At 41.1% G+C, this 17,491-nt stretch overlaps 1 protein-coding gene across 5 annotated transcripts; it reads left to right on the top strand.

Annotated features, from left to right (window-relative positions):
• The first annotated feature begins 412 nt into the window (after positions 1–412).
• LOC147222301 (6-phosphofructo-2-kinase/fructose-2,6-bisphosphatase 4-like) lies at positions 413–15,802 on the top strand. Of its 5 annotated transcripts, none has more exons than XM_086167914.1 (14): positions 413–602; positions 7,163–7,279; positions 7,394–7,490; positions 7,575–7,641; positions 7,739–7,813; positions 7,894–7,950; positions 8,030–8,151; positions 8,627–8,834; positions 8,956–9,102; positions 9,190–9,294; positions 10,553–10,682; positions 11,148–11,210; positions 11,303–11,367; positions 14,842–15,802. In XM_086167914.1, exons 1-14 carry the CDS (start codon positions 548–550, stop codon positions 14,899–14,901), a joined length of 1,368 nt encoding a protein of 455 aa, XP_086024040.1. In that variant the 5' UTR covers positions 413–547; the 3' UTR covers positions 14,902–15,802. The 5 variants fall into 5 exon arrangements, with proteins under 5 accessions (XP_086024040.1, XP_086024041.1, XP_086024042.1 ...); XM_086167915.1 differs by lacking the exon at positions 14,842–15,802 and adding an exon at positions 11,893–12,660; XM_086167916.1 differs by having other exon boundaries at positions 536–652.
• The last annotated feature ends 1,689 nt before the right edge of the window (positions 15,803–17,491 follow it).

Genomic DNA, 17,491 nt, shown 5'->3' with positions numbered 1-17,491 from the left:
CTGTCTGGGCTATCTTGATAAAAAAGTGACCTCACAAAGCAGTCCAGGTATTTTGTTTAGCGGAAAAAAAATAATTCTGGTAAATGCAGTGAAACTTGTCCTGCAAGTTATACTACTGTAAAACGACTCATCCTATCATTCTAAAATCTTGGCATCTGTTTTCCCCATGGCAGTTTGCCCAGAGCCGGGGTCTTATCTCCGGGATTACCGTATGGGAATTGGCCCGAGCATAAAGGTCTTCTTGAAGCAGCAAAGTTCCCTTATCAGGATTATTGCATTGTGTATAATAAGCTATATTTAAATTATCACTGCTCGCACTGAGGGAATTTCACTATATGCCAGAGAGTGGGAGGGGTGTAGGGGATGGCAGGTAGGCTGCTACCTCATTCCAACCAGTGTTATAGAAGCGCCATCCAGACACACACACACTCACATACGCTCCGGGTGTGTATGTGTGTGTGTGCGTGTGTGTGTGTGCGCGCAGCGAGCATCAGTGCCGGACGCACAGAAACCCCGTCAGACTCTGCGCTCCATCGGACAGACGCCCATGATGAGAGGCTGCTCCGGCCGACCCAAACACACGCAGAACCAGGAGCGGGCGGGTAAGGAAAGAAAAAAAGAAAAGAAAGGAAAAGCAAGAAAAAGAGAGGAGGTTAGAGAAGGGGGGGGTCTTTTGCTTGAGTTAAGAGTCGTGCATGTGTGGAGTCGGGCGGAGCGGCAAGACGTAAACAGGAGTACGTGCAGTCTTTGCTGGCGCTGTCACCGAGACCTTTCCCCTACATAACAACAACAGCCGCCGACCTGCGCTTTTAATAGTACACACGCCGAATCCGACCGCACCAGTCATTTTTTAAAACCCAGGGCAAGGCGGTCTGGGCTTTGTGCTGTGACGTGCATCAGATTTTTTTTTTACAAGATTAGAATCCCCCCGAAACACCCCCTTCTTTTTTTTTCTTCTTCTGTGTTTATTTCCATCAATCACTCCGCGCAATGGAGATGCTGCTGCAGAGCTCGGCGGATCATTCCACATGTATTTTGCTTTCGCTTTGCGTTTTGTCGAAACGCGATGTTGACATGCATTGTGTTCATTTAATTTTTTTTTTTCTTTGTAATTCGGAATTAAAATACTGCGATGGCACGAAACCGCTCGTTTTTTTTTAACATCCTGGGGAAGGAATGGCTGGACCAGTGCAGCTGGTGGCTAAAGGCTGCTAGCAAGGAGGAGGAGCTCTTACATTTCCTGCTCATGTACATCGAAAACTTCCCAGCGCGTTTAAGCACAAATCACAGATAATATGCAGCCTTTTTTATCCAAGCGATAATGTCATGTGCTTGCAATAGAATACCAAATACATGCCGTCTATCCAACTTTAGTGGTGACACTGTTAGTCTCTCTGACTCCTGCTAAAAGTGTATTCTGTCCAGGAGTTAGTATGCCATTTATTTGTGGATCCAGCAGAACCTGACATGCAGTCTGGGAATATGTGAGAGTAGGAGCTGTTTAATTGGAAAGTCTCTCATCTTATCATATTTAGGTCACGTCTCACTGTTCAGGCGACTGATTTATGAGTCTCAAAAATCCTCTGTTCACGCAACAGAACGGAAGAAACCCTTATAACTTGTATTACCCTATCAAACTTTTTTAGCAATATCATTGACATACAAACATTTTTTTCTGCCTGGGAACAAAGTATTGCAAGACAGTCACAGCTTATTATTGATGACATTGTGGTTGAAACTTTGGAATCTGCACGGTGCAGCGTGGTGGAGCACGAAGCTGCTGTGCACACTGAGCCTTTTTTCAAAGTTATTGCTTATTATAACCTGCACTGGTGCCCATGGAGACGTGAGCAAGACTTTCTTAAACAGTCTACCAAATAAAGGCTTGCAGTAGCTACAAAATAATTACAACGTGGCTAATTTGCAGATCCAGGAACTGTAGAGGATAGAAGTCTTTTCACTGATCGGAGGCCTCCTTTTTAAGTCCAGCTGAAGTCGTGCTTTCACTGGTAACGGCAAAAGCAGTTTAAGCGGACTCAGAACCGGCCTCATTAGCTTTGTGAAGGACACATCTCTGTATTTGCATTTAGATCATTACGCATGAAAACAAACTCCTTGTAAATAAATAGCTCTACTCTTAGGCTCAAATACAGTATGACAGATTTGGTTGGCGGTTTGAGCCCTGACTGCTCTTTACTGCATGCTGTGACATTCTTGGGACACACCGAACCCCAAGTTGCTCCCGGTGGCCTGGTTAGCGCCGTGCATGTGTGTGAATACTATTTAGTGCAAAGCCCTTTTAAATTACAAGGTATCATAGCGTTCTATAAGTAGAGAGAATATATGATATAAAAAGACGAACCAATGGGGTTGTTAGAATCAAGAACTACCAAGTACCTAAGTTCCTTTTTGTGTTTCCTACCTTTATAAAGCATGTAGCATTTGATTTATGTCGCATTGTTTGGTGTTTGTGGATTCTCCACTGTGGTCATTTGTAAGGGCAGCTAAATTGGTGAGATGTACATAACGCCCTCAAAATATCTGGGAGATTTGTAACAACACAACTGATGCTTCAGTAAAAAAAATGGTTTCATCTGAAAACTCTGTTTGCTTAATTTAGTTGTTATTTTTCATAGATGTTTTGTGTATGTTATGGATACATGCTGTGTGCAACTACTGAATGATAAAAGATTTTGAAAGTAGTGTTTCTTAGAAATGAAGATGTATCACATGTTTTTTTTGGGGGGGCTGGGGTTTTTCTATTATGCAGCTTGATTTCACATAACATAAACTAAGTCTTTCCACATATATCGAATTATTCTTTAAATCTTTGGCTTTGCATTTCTTGATTATCATCATCGCATTCGTGAAAAAAACATGTATGATTTGCTTGGTCAAAGACTTGCACCCTTACCCCATGCACAGCAGGAGCTCCACCTTCAGCTTGACCAGGATGTTATCTCTGTCCTGTCTTAGGACACCTTTTGCTTCTGGCTTTGCTTTCAGTTGCTCAATTTCCCCTTAGAGACGGTATTTGTCTTGAATTTTTCACAGCCTCTTCCTTCAGAGGTCAAAGCCCCAGCGTTAGTTTGTGTAGCACTTTGAGTTTATGTGCCGCTTTGCTTGGATGCATTGCTGCAGTTGGAGACGGATCTCCATCTTTATATGAGGACTTTAGACCTTGTTTGTTAACAACATCATGTCATGTAAGTCTTTGCTGCAATGTTCCCCTATAGAGCTTCCAGTTATTCATGCCTCGGTTCAGTTTTATGGAGTTGCTATTTATTTAATAATATATTATTTATTGGATTATTTAATTTAAGTATATATTATTTAATTTCACTGTATGCTTTATCAAAATTTTGTATTTTTTAGCCTTTTTCGTGGTTTGATTGTTTTCTTTCAAGTTTTTTTTTGTTATTTCTCTTAAATTACTTTACAGTGCTAGCTTTTAGCAATTGAATTGATAACATATATTTGTCATTGCCTGAAATTGAACACCATGCAAATGGATGTCTGTGTGTGTGATTTTTAGCAGGGTTGGTGAGTTGGATTGTTGCTGTGGAATTTATCACACACCATGGAAGCTTGACTCACAGTGAATGAATTAGACTGTGTGTCATGCTGCCATCTCTTGGATTTTGCGAGAAGTTGACAAAATATCAATGGGGCAGTTCTTTTACGTGTCATATAGCAGTCAGCTTGTAGCAAAATTTAGAAAAATAAGTAAGGCAATAATCATCAGCACATCAACCATTGATTTAAATGACCTGCAATCCATGACAGCGTAATTATAGAGTTAATTTATTATAGTCAAAAATTGTGGTTGTCTTCAGTGCTGGTGTTTTTTTTGTCCAAAAATCATCTTTAGTTTTCAAATAATGTCTGATATTTCTGGATGTCCTAAAGGACCAAAAGATTCCTTGGGCATCATTCCTAAAACACCCATGCGTCACATATAATGCAGTGAAGTATTAGTATTAGTATTATTATTAGTACTGATTAGAGTTTACTGTTCAAATGGAGCGCACAATATTCAAGCTTTTGTTTTTGTTCAATTGCTGTTATTGCAATTTTGTTGTGTTTCCGTAATTGAACCCTTTAAAAAGAGGGTTTAATTATGAAAAGGAAACTTGAAAGGAAAATTTACTTTTTACAGACTCCTACAGTGGTTCTCTGCACCTTGAAGGCTGCTCAGCTCTTGGCTCTGTCGGTGACCGACTGACAGGCTACCTCTAAACTGTTGGTTAACATTACATTTTTCAGATGAATCTTGTGAAACAGGAATCCTGAGAGTCAGGTCATAAGCAACGGCAAATGAAAACGGGGGTTAAGAAAAGGTCAGGCACAATGCAAACTTTCAGCAAATCTCTAGTTTCTGAATGAGGCAGCATTCCTGCAAGGGTTTTTAGAAATCCTATCACACCAAACGTGGCTTGGCTAATCTTGGTGCACCAACTGAAATGAAAAAGTCAAGTGTTCCCATCTAAAATCACAAACACAAGGTCTTTATTAAATCAGATAACTGCAACACCATTTCTGAATTGTGCCATTGGTTGTGTGTCTTTTTCCCCTCGTAGAGCACTTGTTTACTGTTGCCTTTCTACCTCTTATGTTGATTTGTGCAACAAAAGCTTTGATCATTGCAACCATTTATTTCTGTTTGCTGTTGGTGATGACAACAAAGCAGTTCAAGTTAGGATGCTGGATTTTCATCTGTCGATGGCTAAATTGAATAATGCATCTGCTTGTCTGCTAGCTGGTATAATAGAGACCGTGAAGTTGGCATCATACTTGGCATCATACTGTTAGAAGTTTAGATTGGCGGATGTTTGGCAGTTGCAGCTATTAGCAGGCATGGGGTTTTGACTTTCTACATACGATTCTAGAAAAATGGTCATGGTATGTGAGTGCCGCATAAAGAACTGCTACTCTCCTGCTATGCTGAGAGAAAAGCGGTACAAATAAAAAGTCTTTATAATGAAATAATAAAGACTTTTTAATGAAATAATAAAGTCTGTATGATGAAATAATAAAGTCTGTATGATGAAATAATAAAGTTGTTGCACAACTAGCAACAACTTTCACAATACATTGCCTCATCGTGCATGATCTACCCTCTCAGTCCTGCACACCGTACTGCAGTAAAAGTACAGTATAGCAGCAATTCTGCAAGAATATATGTACATTTACAGACAGAAAGCAATAATCTAACACAAACCTGGGCATTTTCTTTTTTATCCAGCCAGCCAAACTATTTTCTTTGAATGTCTTTAATCGATCAATTAAATTTAGAAACTCCTTATTTTTCCCTTTTGTTTAATGTTGTATGGATGATTCCATACAAAATAATGTTGGTACATTGATATGATCAGTAAGTATTTTAAAGTTGAAATAAAATGCCAAAAAATGTAATTATTTAAATTGCAATGTTCCTCGTTGACCTGCGCATAAAAATTAAATAAGAAATGTGGCCCGCCAGGCAAAATAATTCCCCACCCCTGATCTAACCCATGCAAATGCTGCTTTTAAGTGTAGCCACACACACACATACGCATGCAAGCATTTTCGTTCAGTCTAAACATTGTGAATTGTCTCCTTTGTTTGTTTATTGCAATCCTTGCACTTCTCATGTTGGATTTGGCAGCTTTTTTTTCGGCAGTATGTAAAATCTTCACCTTAGGCTCGTATTTTTGTCTGCGCACATCGCGGGTGACTTACGGTTGCTAGCAGAGGGGAAATCCCGCTGCGTGCTTAATGCGGTATCTGTGGTACCTCGTTTTCATGGTCAGATCGCGTCACGTGACGCAGCGTCGAGGCGCGGAGAGCGTTCGGCGCCGTCCCTTCCATCTGTGAGGAGAGCAGGGCGAATGAAACACCGGTCACCTTCAGAGGAGCATCACGGGAAAAAGCCACGGGGTCCCGCCGCGGCTACCTCCACCTCCTCGCAAGACGGAATGGGGGACAACACACCGCCGAACCCGCGGGAGCTAACGCAAAACCCCTTAAAGAAAATTTGGATGCCGTGTAAAAATGGCCTTCCGGAGAAACACATCTCCCAGAGAAAGGGTGCGTATGGCGGCGCTTTGCTAGCTGCCGCGTCAAAACGTTCGAAAACGGTCGGACCCTCGGACGCGTCGCCGGTTATCCTACATTTTCGGCTCCTTTTACCGTCGGAAATTGCGTTTTCGAATTCGTAGGTGGCGATAAAGCCGAGCGGGTTCAATGGGTTCAGACGTCTCGCTGCGGCGGGACTCACATGATGCTCGTCCGCAGACCGCACTCGAACCGTGGGCCCGCCGGCCGCCGCACCCCGGCGCTCCACCCCGACCACCCGCTGCTGGTAAACAGGGATTGTACGCCCGCAGTCATGTGTGTGATTCAGGCCACAACAGCCTCTGTGTTCACTATGTTTTCATCGATGCAGGCTGGAGTTACACACCTCCAAACCCGAAAAAAAAGTGTGTATGTGAGGTGTTGAAATGAGGTCCGAAAATAAACAGCGCTTTGGTGTAAATGCTATGTAGAGCCATGGACGTGGTAGGCATTATTTAACCCCATCGCCAAGTTAAAGGGATATTGATTCCCATTTATTTGATTGACCCTTCAAAAAAACCTGGTCTCGTCCTTTGCGGTGTGTATCACATGCATTGGGACAAGTGATCAATTTCCAAAGCGCTGACAGTGCTTAACAGGAATCAGCTGATGCTTACAGCCTGGGAAGCGTTGTGTCAGTCTCAGATAGCCAACTGTGTCAGAATTGGACAGAAAGCAGAGCCTTGGGAGCTGGTATGCCCTCCAACCCAGTCATCTGTGCAAATACTGTGTGTTGTGTTTGTGAGGACAAACTGTCTCTCCATGAGTCCTTAATTGCACACCAGCATCATTTCACAAATCCCCAGACCCGGCCTGCATGCCATCACTGCCTCTCCTCCTCACTGACATTGTTCTGAGGGTGGCATGACGCTAATTCGTAACAGTTAATCATGAATTACCTGATCAGTCTTGACAGTGCTGGTGTGTGTATGACGCAAGATAATGAATGCGTAGGGTAAATTTTCCTTTCAAATCCCAAAGCCCAACATCTGTTAAATATATTTGTCTATGCATTATGCTGTTTGCTCGACTAAACATTTACCCTGCTCTCCCTCTTTTGTTGCAGTATGTATGACCAACTGTCCCACGCTGATTGTAACAGTGGGCCTCCCTGCCAGGGGGAAGACCTACATCTCCAAGAAGCTGACGCGCTATCTCAACTGGATCGGAGTGCCCACCAGAGGTATGACTTGTCATCCTGGACAGGGGGATTGTATTAAACCAGAGAGCACATACATGTGTGTGTATTTCTAGTTTGGTAAAAAGCTGATCATAGCTGTTGTGTCTTGTTATATAGAGTTCAATGTGGGCCAGTACAGGAGAGAGTGTGTGAAAATCTATAAGTCCTTTGAGTTCTTCCGTCCGGACAATGAGGAAGGGTTGAAGATCAGAAGGTAAGCGGCCCCTGTCAGCCTCATGGGAAAACTTAATTCGCACACCAAGTATGTGATGTTCAAGAAATGATCTGATCTCTGCAGGCAGTGTGCTACCGCCGCCTTAAATGATGTACGGTTGTACCTTACAGAAGAAGGGGGACAAGTGGCGGTAGGTCAGACCTCTCTCCTCAGCCGATGCTTAATGGTGTTCAGATCCGTGTGCCATGAGGTGACTATTCCTGTTAACGCGGTTATGTGATTTACAGGTGTTTGATGCCACAAACACGACGAGGGAAAGGAGGCAAACTATCATTCAGTTCGCTGAGCAGAATGGCTTTAAGGTAAGCTTGCAGTTGTGGGACGGTTTGTGGTTCCCATCAACGATCACACTGAAATGGTTGGGTTTTTTTTCTGCTCTCAGGTTTTCTTTGTTGAGTCTGTATGTGAAGATCCAGACGTCATACAGGAGAACATAGTGGTGAGTGGCATTGTAGCCCTGTCGTTTTTTATTTCAGCTCATCATTTTACATTTCATCCTTTGCATTTTCTCTTTGTAGCAAGTAAAGCTGGGGAGCCCTGACTACACCAACTGTAATACAGAAGAAGCAGCGGAGGACTTCATGAAAAGGATTAAGTGTTATGAAAACTCCTACGAGACACTGGATGAAGTCTTTGACCGGTAAGGTGGAGATTATTGAATAAAGATCTATAAATTTATTGAAATTATGGTAGAACAATACATTGGTAGGTAATGATTGTGATCATGCGGCTTTCAATTTTTAGTAATTGTTCTGATAAAAAGAAGATGCTATGAATTTTCTTATAATCACAATTTGTTTTATTTTAAAATGTTATTTAGAAATTATAGTTAAGAAGACCAATATTTATTTTACACAGCTAGTTATGCAAAGCAAACCTGAGTTTAAAAGCTTATCATAATAAAAGTGACATTTCATGTGATCTGATATGTAGTGTTCTGTAACAGAGGTATTGTTTAATGTCTAAAGACAGGCTTCTATATATTGTTTATTATATTCCCATCATGCTAAGCTGTGGATTCTTAAAACTGTATCAATAAACTTTGCAGGATATTTTGCAGTGATATCTATAAACTCACATGATGATGACACAAGGTCTCCCTGGTCTCCTTTCAGGGATCTCTCCTACATTAAAATCATGGATGTGGGTCAGCGCTACTTGGTCAACAGGGTGTTGGACCACATCCAGAGTCGGATCGTTTACTACCTCATGAACATTCATATAACGCCGCGCTCCATCTACCTGTGCCGCCATGGTGAAAGTGAGCTAAATGTCAAAGGACGCATCGGTGGAGACTCGGGCCTCACACATCGAGGCAAAGAGGTACGAGACCTTTTGGTTTTATTGCATGGATACAGTGTTTGCTTTTGGTTTTGTTTTTTTAAAGCGCGAGCAGTGCCTCCCTACATCCGTTTGTAGGTTAATTACTTTTTATCCCATGCAGTTTGCCAAGAAGCTGAGCCAGTTCATCGAGTCGCAGGCCATTAGGGACCTAAAGGTGTGGACGAGTCAGATGAAGAGGACCATCCAGACAGCAGAGGCTCTCCGTGTGCCCTACGAGCAGTGGAAGGTCCTCAACGAGATTGATGCTGTAAGCTTCACAGTCAGAGTCACACAGATCCTGTTGTTTGTGCACAGTGTCAGTTTGGATTAATCGGTGTGTAATGTCATTGTGTAGGGCGTGTGTGAGGAGATGATGTATGAAGAGATCCAGGATAACTTTCCTCTGGAGTTTGCTTTGAGGGACCAGGACAAATACCGCTATCGGTACCCTAAAGGAGAGGTCAGTGGCTGTGTATTGTTGTGTAATGCTCTCCTCTTAGAGTGTGCTCCTGAATACTCTCTCTCTGTTCAAAATGTGGAATTTCTTAATGCAATCAGTCCTCTGTGAAAATAATGACCTCTCTTCATTCTCTCTTACACACACACAATTAAGCTTCATCCAGATGGCTACCAGCCACATTGAAACAAGCAGCTTTGCTCACAGATTTGGCTTAACAGATTGCATGAAAGAAGAACTTCACATTCATATGTGTGTGTGTATGTATGTTTTAACTGTGGTCCACAAACCTTAAGTCCATGTCTTTAGCCCCCTCTGTTAATCCCACACAGGAAGATGGGTGGTTGCTTTGATTATCTGCCTTGGCAGAAGGTACTTATGCAATCTCTTCAAAAGCAGTGTCAGACATCCTTAATAATTGGATATTTGGTAAAAACTTCCATGCTTTAATGGCATACTTGAATTTTTCGGAATTTCCCCCTTCCTATATTAGAAGAGAAGTAAAAGTCATTGTCATTATTTCTTTCCCAGAGTATCTCTACTGACTGAGAGCAGCAGCAGTTTGGCCTCATGTTACAACAGTTCATAATGTCACATAATTATTTTGACATTGTGAAAAGCAGCAGCCATAGGGTGGACATCAGGGCTTTCATCCATCTCCCAGCTTCATTAAGTAGAATCAACAGCTTTAATTCTGGCTAAGACTCATTGTCTGCCTGATGGGCTGCCAAAAATGCTTGAAAAAAAAAAGTCTTGTGAAGAAATTTAACTTTATTTTGTGCACAAAAGTCCCAGTTCATTTTCGAACAATCACATAATGGACTCCCTGTGGAGAATGTCAGCTGGACATTATTAACTCCCAGCAGACTAGAACAGCTACTAAAAGCAATTGGTGCCTGTAGAGGAGACCCTGGTGCCTGGTGGCTACAAGGCCTAACATTGTTCTTGAGATTGTAAGATTTGTATTTTAGGATAGCTTGACTGGCAGGCTCCCATTTATCCATTCATTGCGCTTGTCTTAACCAGTTGGACGTGGTTGTCTGGTTCCCTAATGGGTGCACAGGGAAAGAAAACAGAACAAAAGTGTTAAAGCTTCCTTTGTAACACTTTACATAATGTTGTTTGGAGAGAGAAAGTGATATTCTTCCAAAAGACAAGTCCTATATCCGATCTTACTATATCTATGATGTGAGATTTTTTTATCTCAGTAGTCTGGCACCTTGTGTGGTACTGATCCCTCTTCATGTCTCTCCTATATCAGTCCTATGAGGACCTGGTCCAGCGGTTGGAGCCAGTTATCATGGAGCTGGAGAGACAGGAGAACGTTCTGGTCATCTGTCACCAGGCCGTCATGCGCTGCCTGTTGGCTTACTTCCTGGACAAGACAGCAGGTCAGTCATCCAAAGCAGAACCTCTTAAAGTTGTAACTAAATCACCTTCTTGGCAGGGAAAGATTAAACATGTTTTCAGCTCTACCACAGGATAGAGTGACCACACCAGATCTGACATGATAAGGGTTTCTGCACTGGGGAGTTTTTGATTTTCTGTCGGACATTTTAGGCCTCAATGTGATTTAAGAAAAAAAGGGAAGAGGTCTATGTTGTGAAAAGCCATATAGCAGCCAAAGATCTGCAAGGAAATTACCAAAAAATTACAAGATAACTACTTTTCTGTTAAAAGAAATTAGAATGTAATTATCCCTGGCTCAGGTGAACCAAAATCTCAGGAAAATTTTCAATGAGATCCATATACCCAGTAATGACAATGTCTGTCCTAAATGTAAAATAAGCACAGGGTGACAAACCTGAAAGGAGTGGTTTTGTTTATTGTGTGTCTGTGTGTGTTTGTTGACACAGAAGAGCTGCCCTACCTGAAGTGCCCGTTGCACACTGTGCTGAAGCTCACACCTGTGGCCTATGGTAAGCCGCTCTCCCATAAACATATTTCACACACTGTGGCCTTGTTTTTTCTTTTGAGGCCTGAACTGACTGATAACTCTTTCTGTGGCCAGGCTGTAAGGTGGAGTCCATTAGCCTCAAGGTGGATGCCGTGAACACACACAGAGAAAGACCAGAGGTAGGTATCAAAGCACACATCTAACACTGATGCTCACTGTGAGGTAAAACTGATGACTGCCCTGTTGGTCCAGTGGCTCTGGGTCCAGAACTACATGGTTTCCAATGTGCCTCCCTTTTTGCTGCATTGAAGCACTTTGCAGATTATTCCTCTGCACTTCTTTGTGATGGCCGCATTTACATGGGCTCATGGCAGGTTTTTGTGAGGGATTATGGTTTAGCAGAATATTAATGCTGCAGTGACTAATACCCCCTTTTCATGCTCACACCCTATTTGTAAATACGTGTTAGACGGAAGATGTTCGGTCTCTTACTCTCGTCCAGCACTGATAAAGTTACAAGCCGGCCTGTTATTGTCTTATGTCAGAGAATTAAGAAGACGGAAACAGGTATGGTGACGGTTCTTTGACAACAGACTGATTATCAACCAGACATTTGGCAGTCTTCTACCCCGAGTCTTGGCAGAGTGTGTATGCAGTGTTTTGATCCCTCGCCTTCTTTGTGTGCTTTGTTTTTTATCGAACAGAACGTAGAGGTGTCTCGGATGTCAGAGGAGGCTTTGCTAACAGTGCCAGCTCACCAATGAGGCAATGCCCCCTCACCCCTAATACCACTCTCCTTTACCCTTGATTACCCGCAATGCTCCCGCCAACCTCAGCAACGTCTGATCTTTCTTCTTGGCACCTCCTTTGATTGAATTAGTCTACACTCTTCTTGACATCTGCATCTCCTCCACTCATATTTTAAGACATGATGATGATGATGGTGATGGAGGTGGTAACCGACTGGAATCCAGTTAATCTTTAAAAATATCCTATGACATGGATCACTTGTAGAGTTTCTTCTCCCATTTTTGGAGAATGAACGAAAAGCCTGTGAAGGTAGTCTGAACTGATGCTGTTTGCCCACTCGTGACGTTAAGGAGCCTCCTAAGCCGTACCTGTTCAAGTCTTTTTGGAGATCATGTTCTCATTCATCTCATTTCAACTGTATACCTCTACTATGTAAATTTTTGCTTAAAGGAATAAGGAAACTAGGCATAGACACCATTGCACAACAGAGCATAGTTCTGCTATTAACTTTGCACATAAAAATCAAATGTTTACTTATCAAATGTCCTCCATTTGTTTGTCACCAAGTTTTACGCACACTACTAAAAAATATAGGAGTACAAAAACATTACCTTTGTGTTTCTGATTAATGTGAAGGTTCTTTTTTTTAATTTTCTTTCAAAATCAGATTCCAGAGAAACGTATAACTGGTTTTGTGTTTCTAAATAAACTCCACTCACCCAGCGCTACTGCATTCTCGTCATCATCTTGCCCCTTGTAATAACAAAGTCAGGGTTTTCATGTTTAATGACCTTATATTGAGCTTGAATGTCAGCTAGAAGGATTCTAGAATACGCGGGGATCTCGCGATATTTGGAGTCAAAAGTCGAGCAAAAAGATCTGACAGATACTGTAGGTATTATTTCATTTTTGCTTTAATTTACACAATAGTGCAACACATCTGTGTTATGGGGTGTAAGAATGGACTCTTAAGCATTAGTATTATTGTTCGTTAATATGAAACATAAACATTAAACATTGGCTGTATGAAATAATAATCTGCATTCATGAAGGTGCTTTACAAAAGACAAAGGGATTCACAAAATGCAGAAAATGAATAATCTAAGTCAACTGTCTAAGAAAATTGCAAAAAGGGATAAACACAGTTTATACATGCACATCAACCACTTTAAAGAAAAAGAAAAAACTCACATTGTTAAAATATGATTTAAAAAAGAAGCTGAACGGTTTGATATTTCATATTTACTTTGACTTATAATCTTACTTTTAAAATTGATTCAGAACCCTTTTAGATAATTTTCACATTTTCTCTGCAATTTTTGTCAGTCGGAAATATCCTATGGAAAAAAAGGAGTGACATCAGCTACAAATTTCCCTTATTTGAACTGCTTTTCAGGCAGTATCTTGATCTTTATGTTAAACTCACTTATGTCTCCCAAGCCTGCTTTGGATGGCCCTCATGCCATGATTATGTTTAGACAGTTTTGCCAATCTTATCCCCTAATCTTCAGATATTTCTTTCAGCTATACTGACATCTCAGTAGTTTGATTTACTTTTACGGGCAGCTGGTGATCAAAAGAAGCCAGTCATTTCCAGTGTGACTTGGACATTCAGCGCTTTTACTGTGCAGTTTTCTCCATTCGTTTGTATGTGAGGGCTCCACCAGGAAGCCTCCATTCATCCGCCTGAATAGCACACTGAATGCGCCTCTCACACACATACACACTTAGCATCCTGGAAAAAATAAGAACGACTACAAACTCTACTTGCTTTCAGCCTGCTCTGCTGTCATTTTGCTTCCCAGCTTCATTTGTTTTAAAATCAATCATTTCCTCACAAAGGGGGAAGTATGCTGCTTTAGATAAACACCCTCAGAGAAAAAAAATGTCAAACCAATTCAACACCTGATATTATTAGCAGTGCTGTTCACAGGACACGGCCATCTTTTAGATGTATTTAGACCGAAATCCTCTACGGTGTAACTTGAAAATAGCGTTGGTCAGACTACCACATTAGCAAAAAGTAGGACTAAATAAAAGTATATGTATTGTGAAGCTACAAAATTCGTTGCTGTAGGAAGTCACAGATTACAGACCCGCAACTCGAGACGAAACTGAAGGGATCTATTTACACCACTCCAACTTTAGAAGGGAAAAAGAAAAGCAAGATTTAATGTGTATTTTGCACTTGAATAGAGTGGAGTCACGACAAGGAACAAAAGAGGCCTTTGCGCTGACTGATCCATGAGAAAAAAAGATTTCCGAAAAAGAGCTATCATATTATGCATATATATATTCCGAAATCCTAGCAACTGCTATATTTATTTTTATGTTCTATTGTATTTTTTTCCATTCAACTGTCATTTCCCCAGAAACTTTCTTTGCTGATTTTTTTTTTTTTTTTACCCCCATCATTTCTTGTTTATTGGTAAATAATTTACTGATGGATATGGGAAATGTCTTGATTATTTCTCACCTATTTCCTGAAAATTGACATTTTTATCATCATCTAGTCAGTGATTTGCTGATGTATTCATGTTTCTTTTTTCAAGGCTCAGTTTTCCCTTCATTTTAAAAAAAAGTTCAATTTTAAATGGAAAAACTTGAACCAGGAATATATAGTGGAACGACAGTTGATTTACTGGTAATAAAAATTCCCTATATTTCAGTTTCGTAAATATACTTGGAAGCACGAGTAGGATTGTATTTTTGGCTTTTATTATAGCGCAACTGCTTTGACCACCGCTCTTGTTGATACAGTCCGACTGCGAGTTGGGTTCTGTCATTGCACGATTACGGAGAAAATAGCTATAAGTAGATAACACACTGGACTGTGAGTGCCTTTGTCGTGAAATGCAGACACCTTGCAAATGTGAATTGAAACACATGATTCCTCTTCGCAGAACGTGAACATCCATCGTTCAACCCAGGAAGCCCTGCTGACGGTCCCTGCTCACCTCTGACAGGCCCAACTTGCATCTCTTCTGTTGCCCCCCCCCTCGGGACCCTCTGTTTCCCCATCCACTTTTGCAGTCGGCAAAACCTCTCCATGCTGGTTTCTGTCCTGGTGAAGTGCCTCCTCCTCCTCCTTTTCCACACACACACACACACGCACAAACACACACCTCGCTCTAACCCTTTGAAGGAGCTCACGGGGGTCAAAGAGCTCAACCTTGAACACCTCTGTCAGTGTTCACGCCTCAGTGTTGATTCTATGTTGCACATTGTGGTCTCCAGCCAGGCTGGACCAGTTGATTTGTTGTTTTTTTTGTTTGTTGTCTTGCGCAGAGATTTTACTCACTTTGATCACAGCAGACTCCCGTCAGTGTATCTTATCATTTCAGTTGTCGATCTTGTACAATCGTAGTGTTCCTGCTAAAATTACTTGATTATATTTTCAATTGTTGCCCGTGTGATTTTCATCGAATAAGTGCTGTGACTTCCTGCTATGTGTTTGATGTTGCTGTTTTGTGTCTGTGAAGCTGCAATGTGAAGGTTTAAAAAACCTGCGCAAAAACAAGTTAAATGAAGCTTTTAATCCATACTCACTTGGGATTCAATTTAATACCAGGATCAATATTAATAGTTTTTTTTAATGATGGAAACAAATGTATTTTATACTGTGGGGTTAATGGTTTTGTTTGATTAAAAGAACATCTGCTGTTCTATCTCACCTTGAAAGACGTGCCATGAAAAATGAGTCCAGACTTTGATAGAAATTGAAAATGTGTTGTTTTGTTTTTTTTTGTGAAGAACATATCCAACTACTTTTGGCATTTTAAAGTAAGGGAATGCAACTGTAGCTCATAGCTATTACGACCTTAACACGTTCCACTGAAATATAATAAAGATGTTATTTTTATACACAGACTTGTCATCATTTCTAATAACGTGTGTAAATATCCAGGCTGACTTATTTCAGTTTTCACAGGTTAACCTAGACAGACAACTTTTTCTTTACAACTAGTCACCTTGTTCACGAGAGATTGTGCAAAATATTTTGATTCAATCTAATAGGCACTTGAGATTTTCTAATTTCCAAAACAATGAAGATAATCCCCCCAAATATTAATGGTTCAAAAAAAACGACATTCTTTCATTATCTATACCATTTATCCTGCACTTGAAGTTGAAGGGTAGCTGGAGCTGATCTCACCTGCCACTGGGTGAGAGAAAAGAAAAGGCCACATATAGATACATAGCCTTTCACTCTCTCATCCACACATTTCAGAAAATTTTAAGGTTTTCTGATGAACCCACTACAGACCTTGGCATTTTACGCTCCTTGGGCTACATCCGGCCCACTTTGCTTTTTTTATCCGGCCCGCCAAGCTGTTTTCTTTGATTATTTTAGTAACTATTTTTAATAGATATTGAATTTAGATACTCGTTATTTTATCCTTTTTTTTTATTTTGTATGGATGATTATATACAAAATAATCTGTACATTTATATGATCATTAATGACTTTAAAGTAGATATTTAAAGCGAAATTTTCATTTTGTTCAATTTACATACCTAGTTGGCCCGCACAAAAAAGTTACATAAGAAATGTGGCCTGCCAGACAAAATAATTGCTCACCCCTGTCCTCCTGCATGTTTTTGATTGTGGGAAGAAACCTAAGCAGGCATGGTAAGACCACTGGAAAACCCCGTTCCCTATCTAACTGCAGGTCTATGTATTAATGAGCAAATAGACATGTTTGAGAGATGAGATGAGAACAACTTTATCAATCCCGAAGGAAATTGTTGTGCCAGAGTTTCAAGTAAAAACATAACAGTAATAGATAATAGTGGAAAGGAGGAAGAATAAGAAATATAATGAAATATAAATTGTCTTAGCTGTTAACAGTAACTACAAAGATTGAAGATTCCCTGCGGCTGAGGGAAGAGGAATTAAAAAGTCTGATAGCCTCAGGCAGGAAAGACCTCCTGTGGCGTTCAGTGGAGCTCTTTGGTGGTAACAGTCCACGACTGAAAGAGCTCCGACAGGACATCAACGTGGCATGCAGGGGGTGATGGATGTTGTCCATGATGCCGTGGAGCTTCCTCATCATCCTCCTCTCTGAAACCTGCACAACAGACTCCAGCTCCACTCCCAGGACAGATCCAGCTCTCCTGATGAGCTTGTTGAGTCTGTTGGTGTCAGCTGTCTTGAGCCTGCTGCTCCAGCACACAACAGCGTAGAATATGGCGCTGGACACCACCGAGTGGTAAAACATCTGCAGCATGGTCCTGCAGACGTTGAAAGATCTGAGCCTCCTGAGGAAGAACAGACGGCTCTGACCCTTCTTGATTATGGCATTGGTGTTAAAAGTCCAGTCCAGTTTATTGTCCAAGTGGACACCCAGGTATTTATAGGTGTCCACAATGTCCACATCAGTACCCCTGATGGTGACCGGATTTACACCGGATTTACACTTCTAATTCTCACATAAGGAAAATTGTCTCCAGAAGCAAAGAAAACCTTGTATGGCAAGTATGTTGTGTGATCAAGGTGATGCACTGCTTGTTTAGTGAACTCTTCGCAGGAAATCCTTTCCCGTCATGCTG

The sequence above is a fragment of the Fistularia commersonii genome, chromosome 21, assembly GCF_037954325.1.
Source record: "Fistularia commersonii isolate RoL2024-O1a breed Wild chromosome 21, RoL_Fcom_v1.0, whole genome shotgun sequence".
NCBI classification, from domain to species: domain Eukaryota; kingdom Metazoa; phylum Chordata; class Actinopteri; order Syngnathiformes; family Fistulariidae; genus Fistularia; species Fistularia commersonii.
Note: the sequence above shows the minus strand (reverse complement) of the source record. Positions and strands in the feature narration are given on the sequence as shown.

Excerpts from the sequence above, each read along its gene's own strand:
- LOC147222301 (XM_086167911.1), top strand. The coding sequence starts at position 5,871 with ATGAAACACCGGTCACCTTCAGAGGAGCATCACGGGAAAAAGCCACGG. Across the intron at positions 6,070-7,162 it reads ACACATCTCCCAGAGAAAGG|TATGTATGACCAACTGTCCC; the intron begins GTGCGTATGGCG and ends CTTTTGTTGCAG. Across the intron at positions 7,642-7,738 it reads AAGAAGGGGGACAAGTGGCG|GTGTTTGATGCCACAAACAC; the intron begins GTAGGTCAGACC and ends TGTGATTTACAG.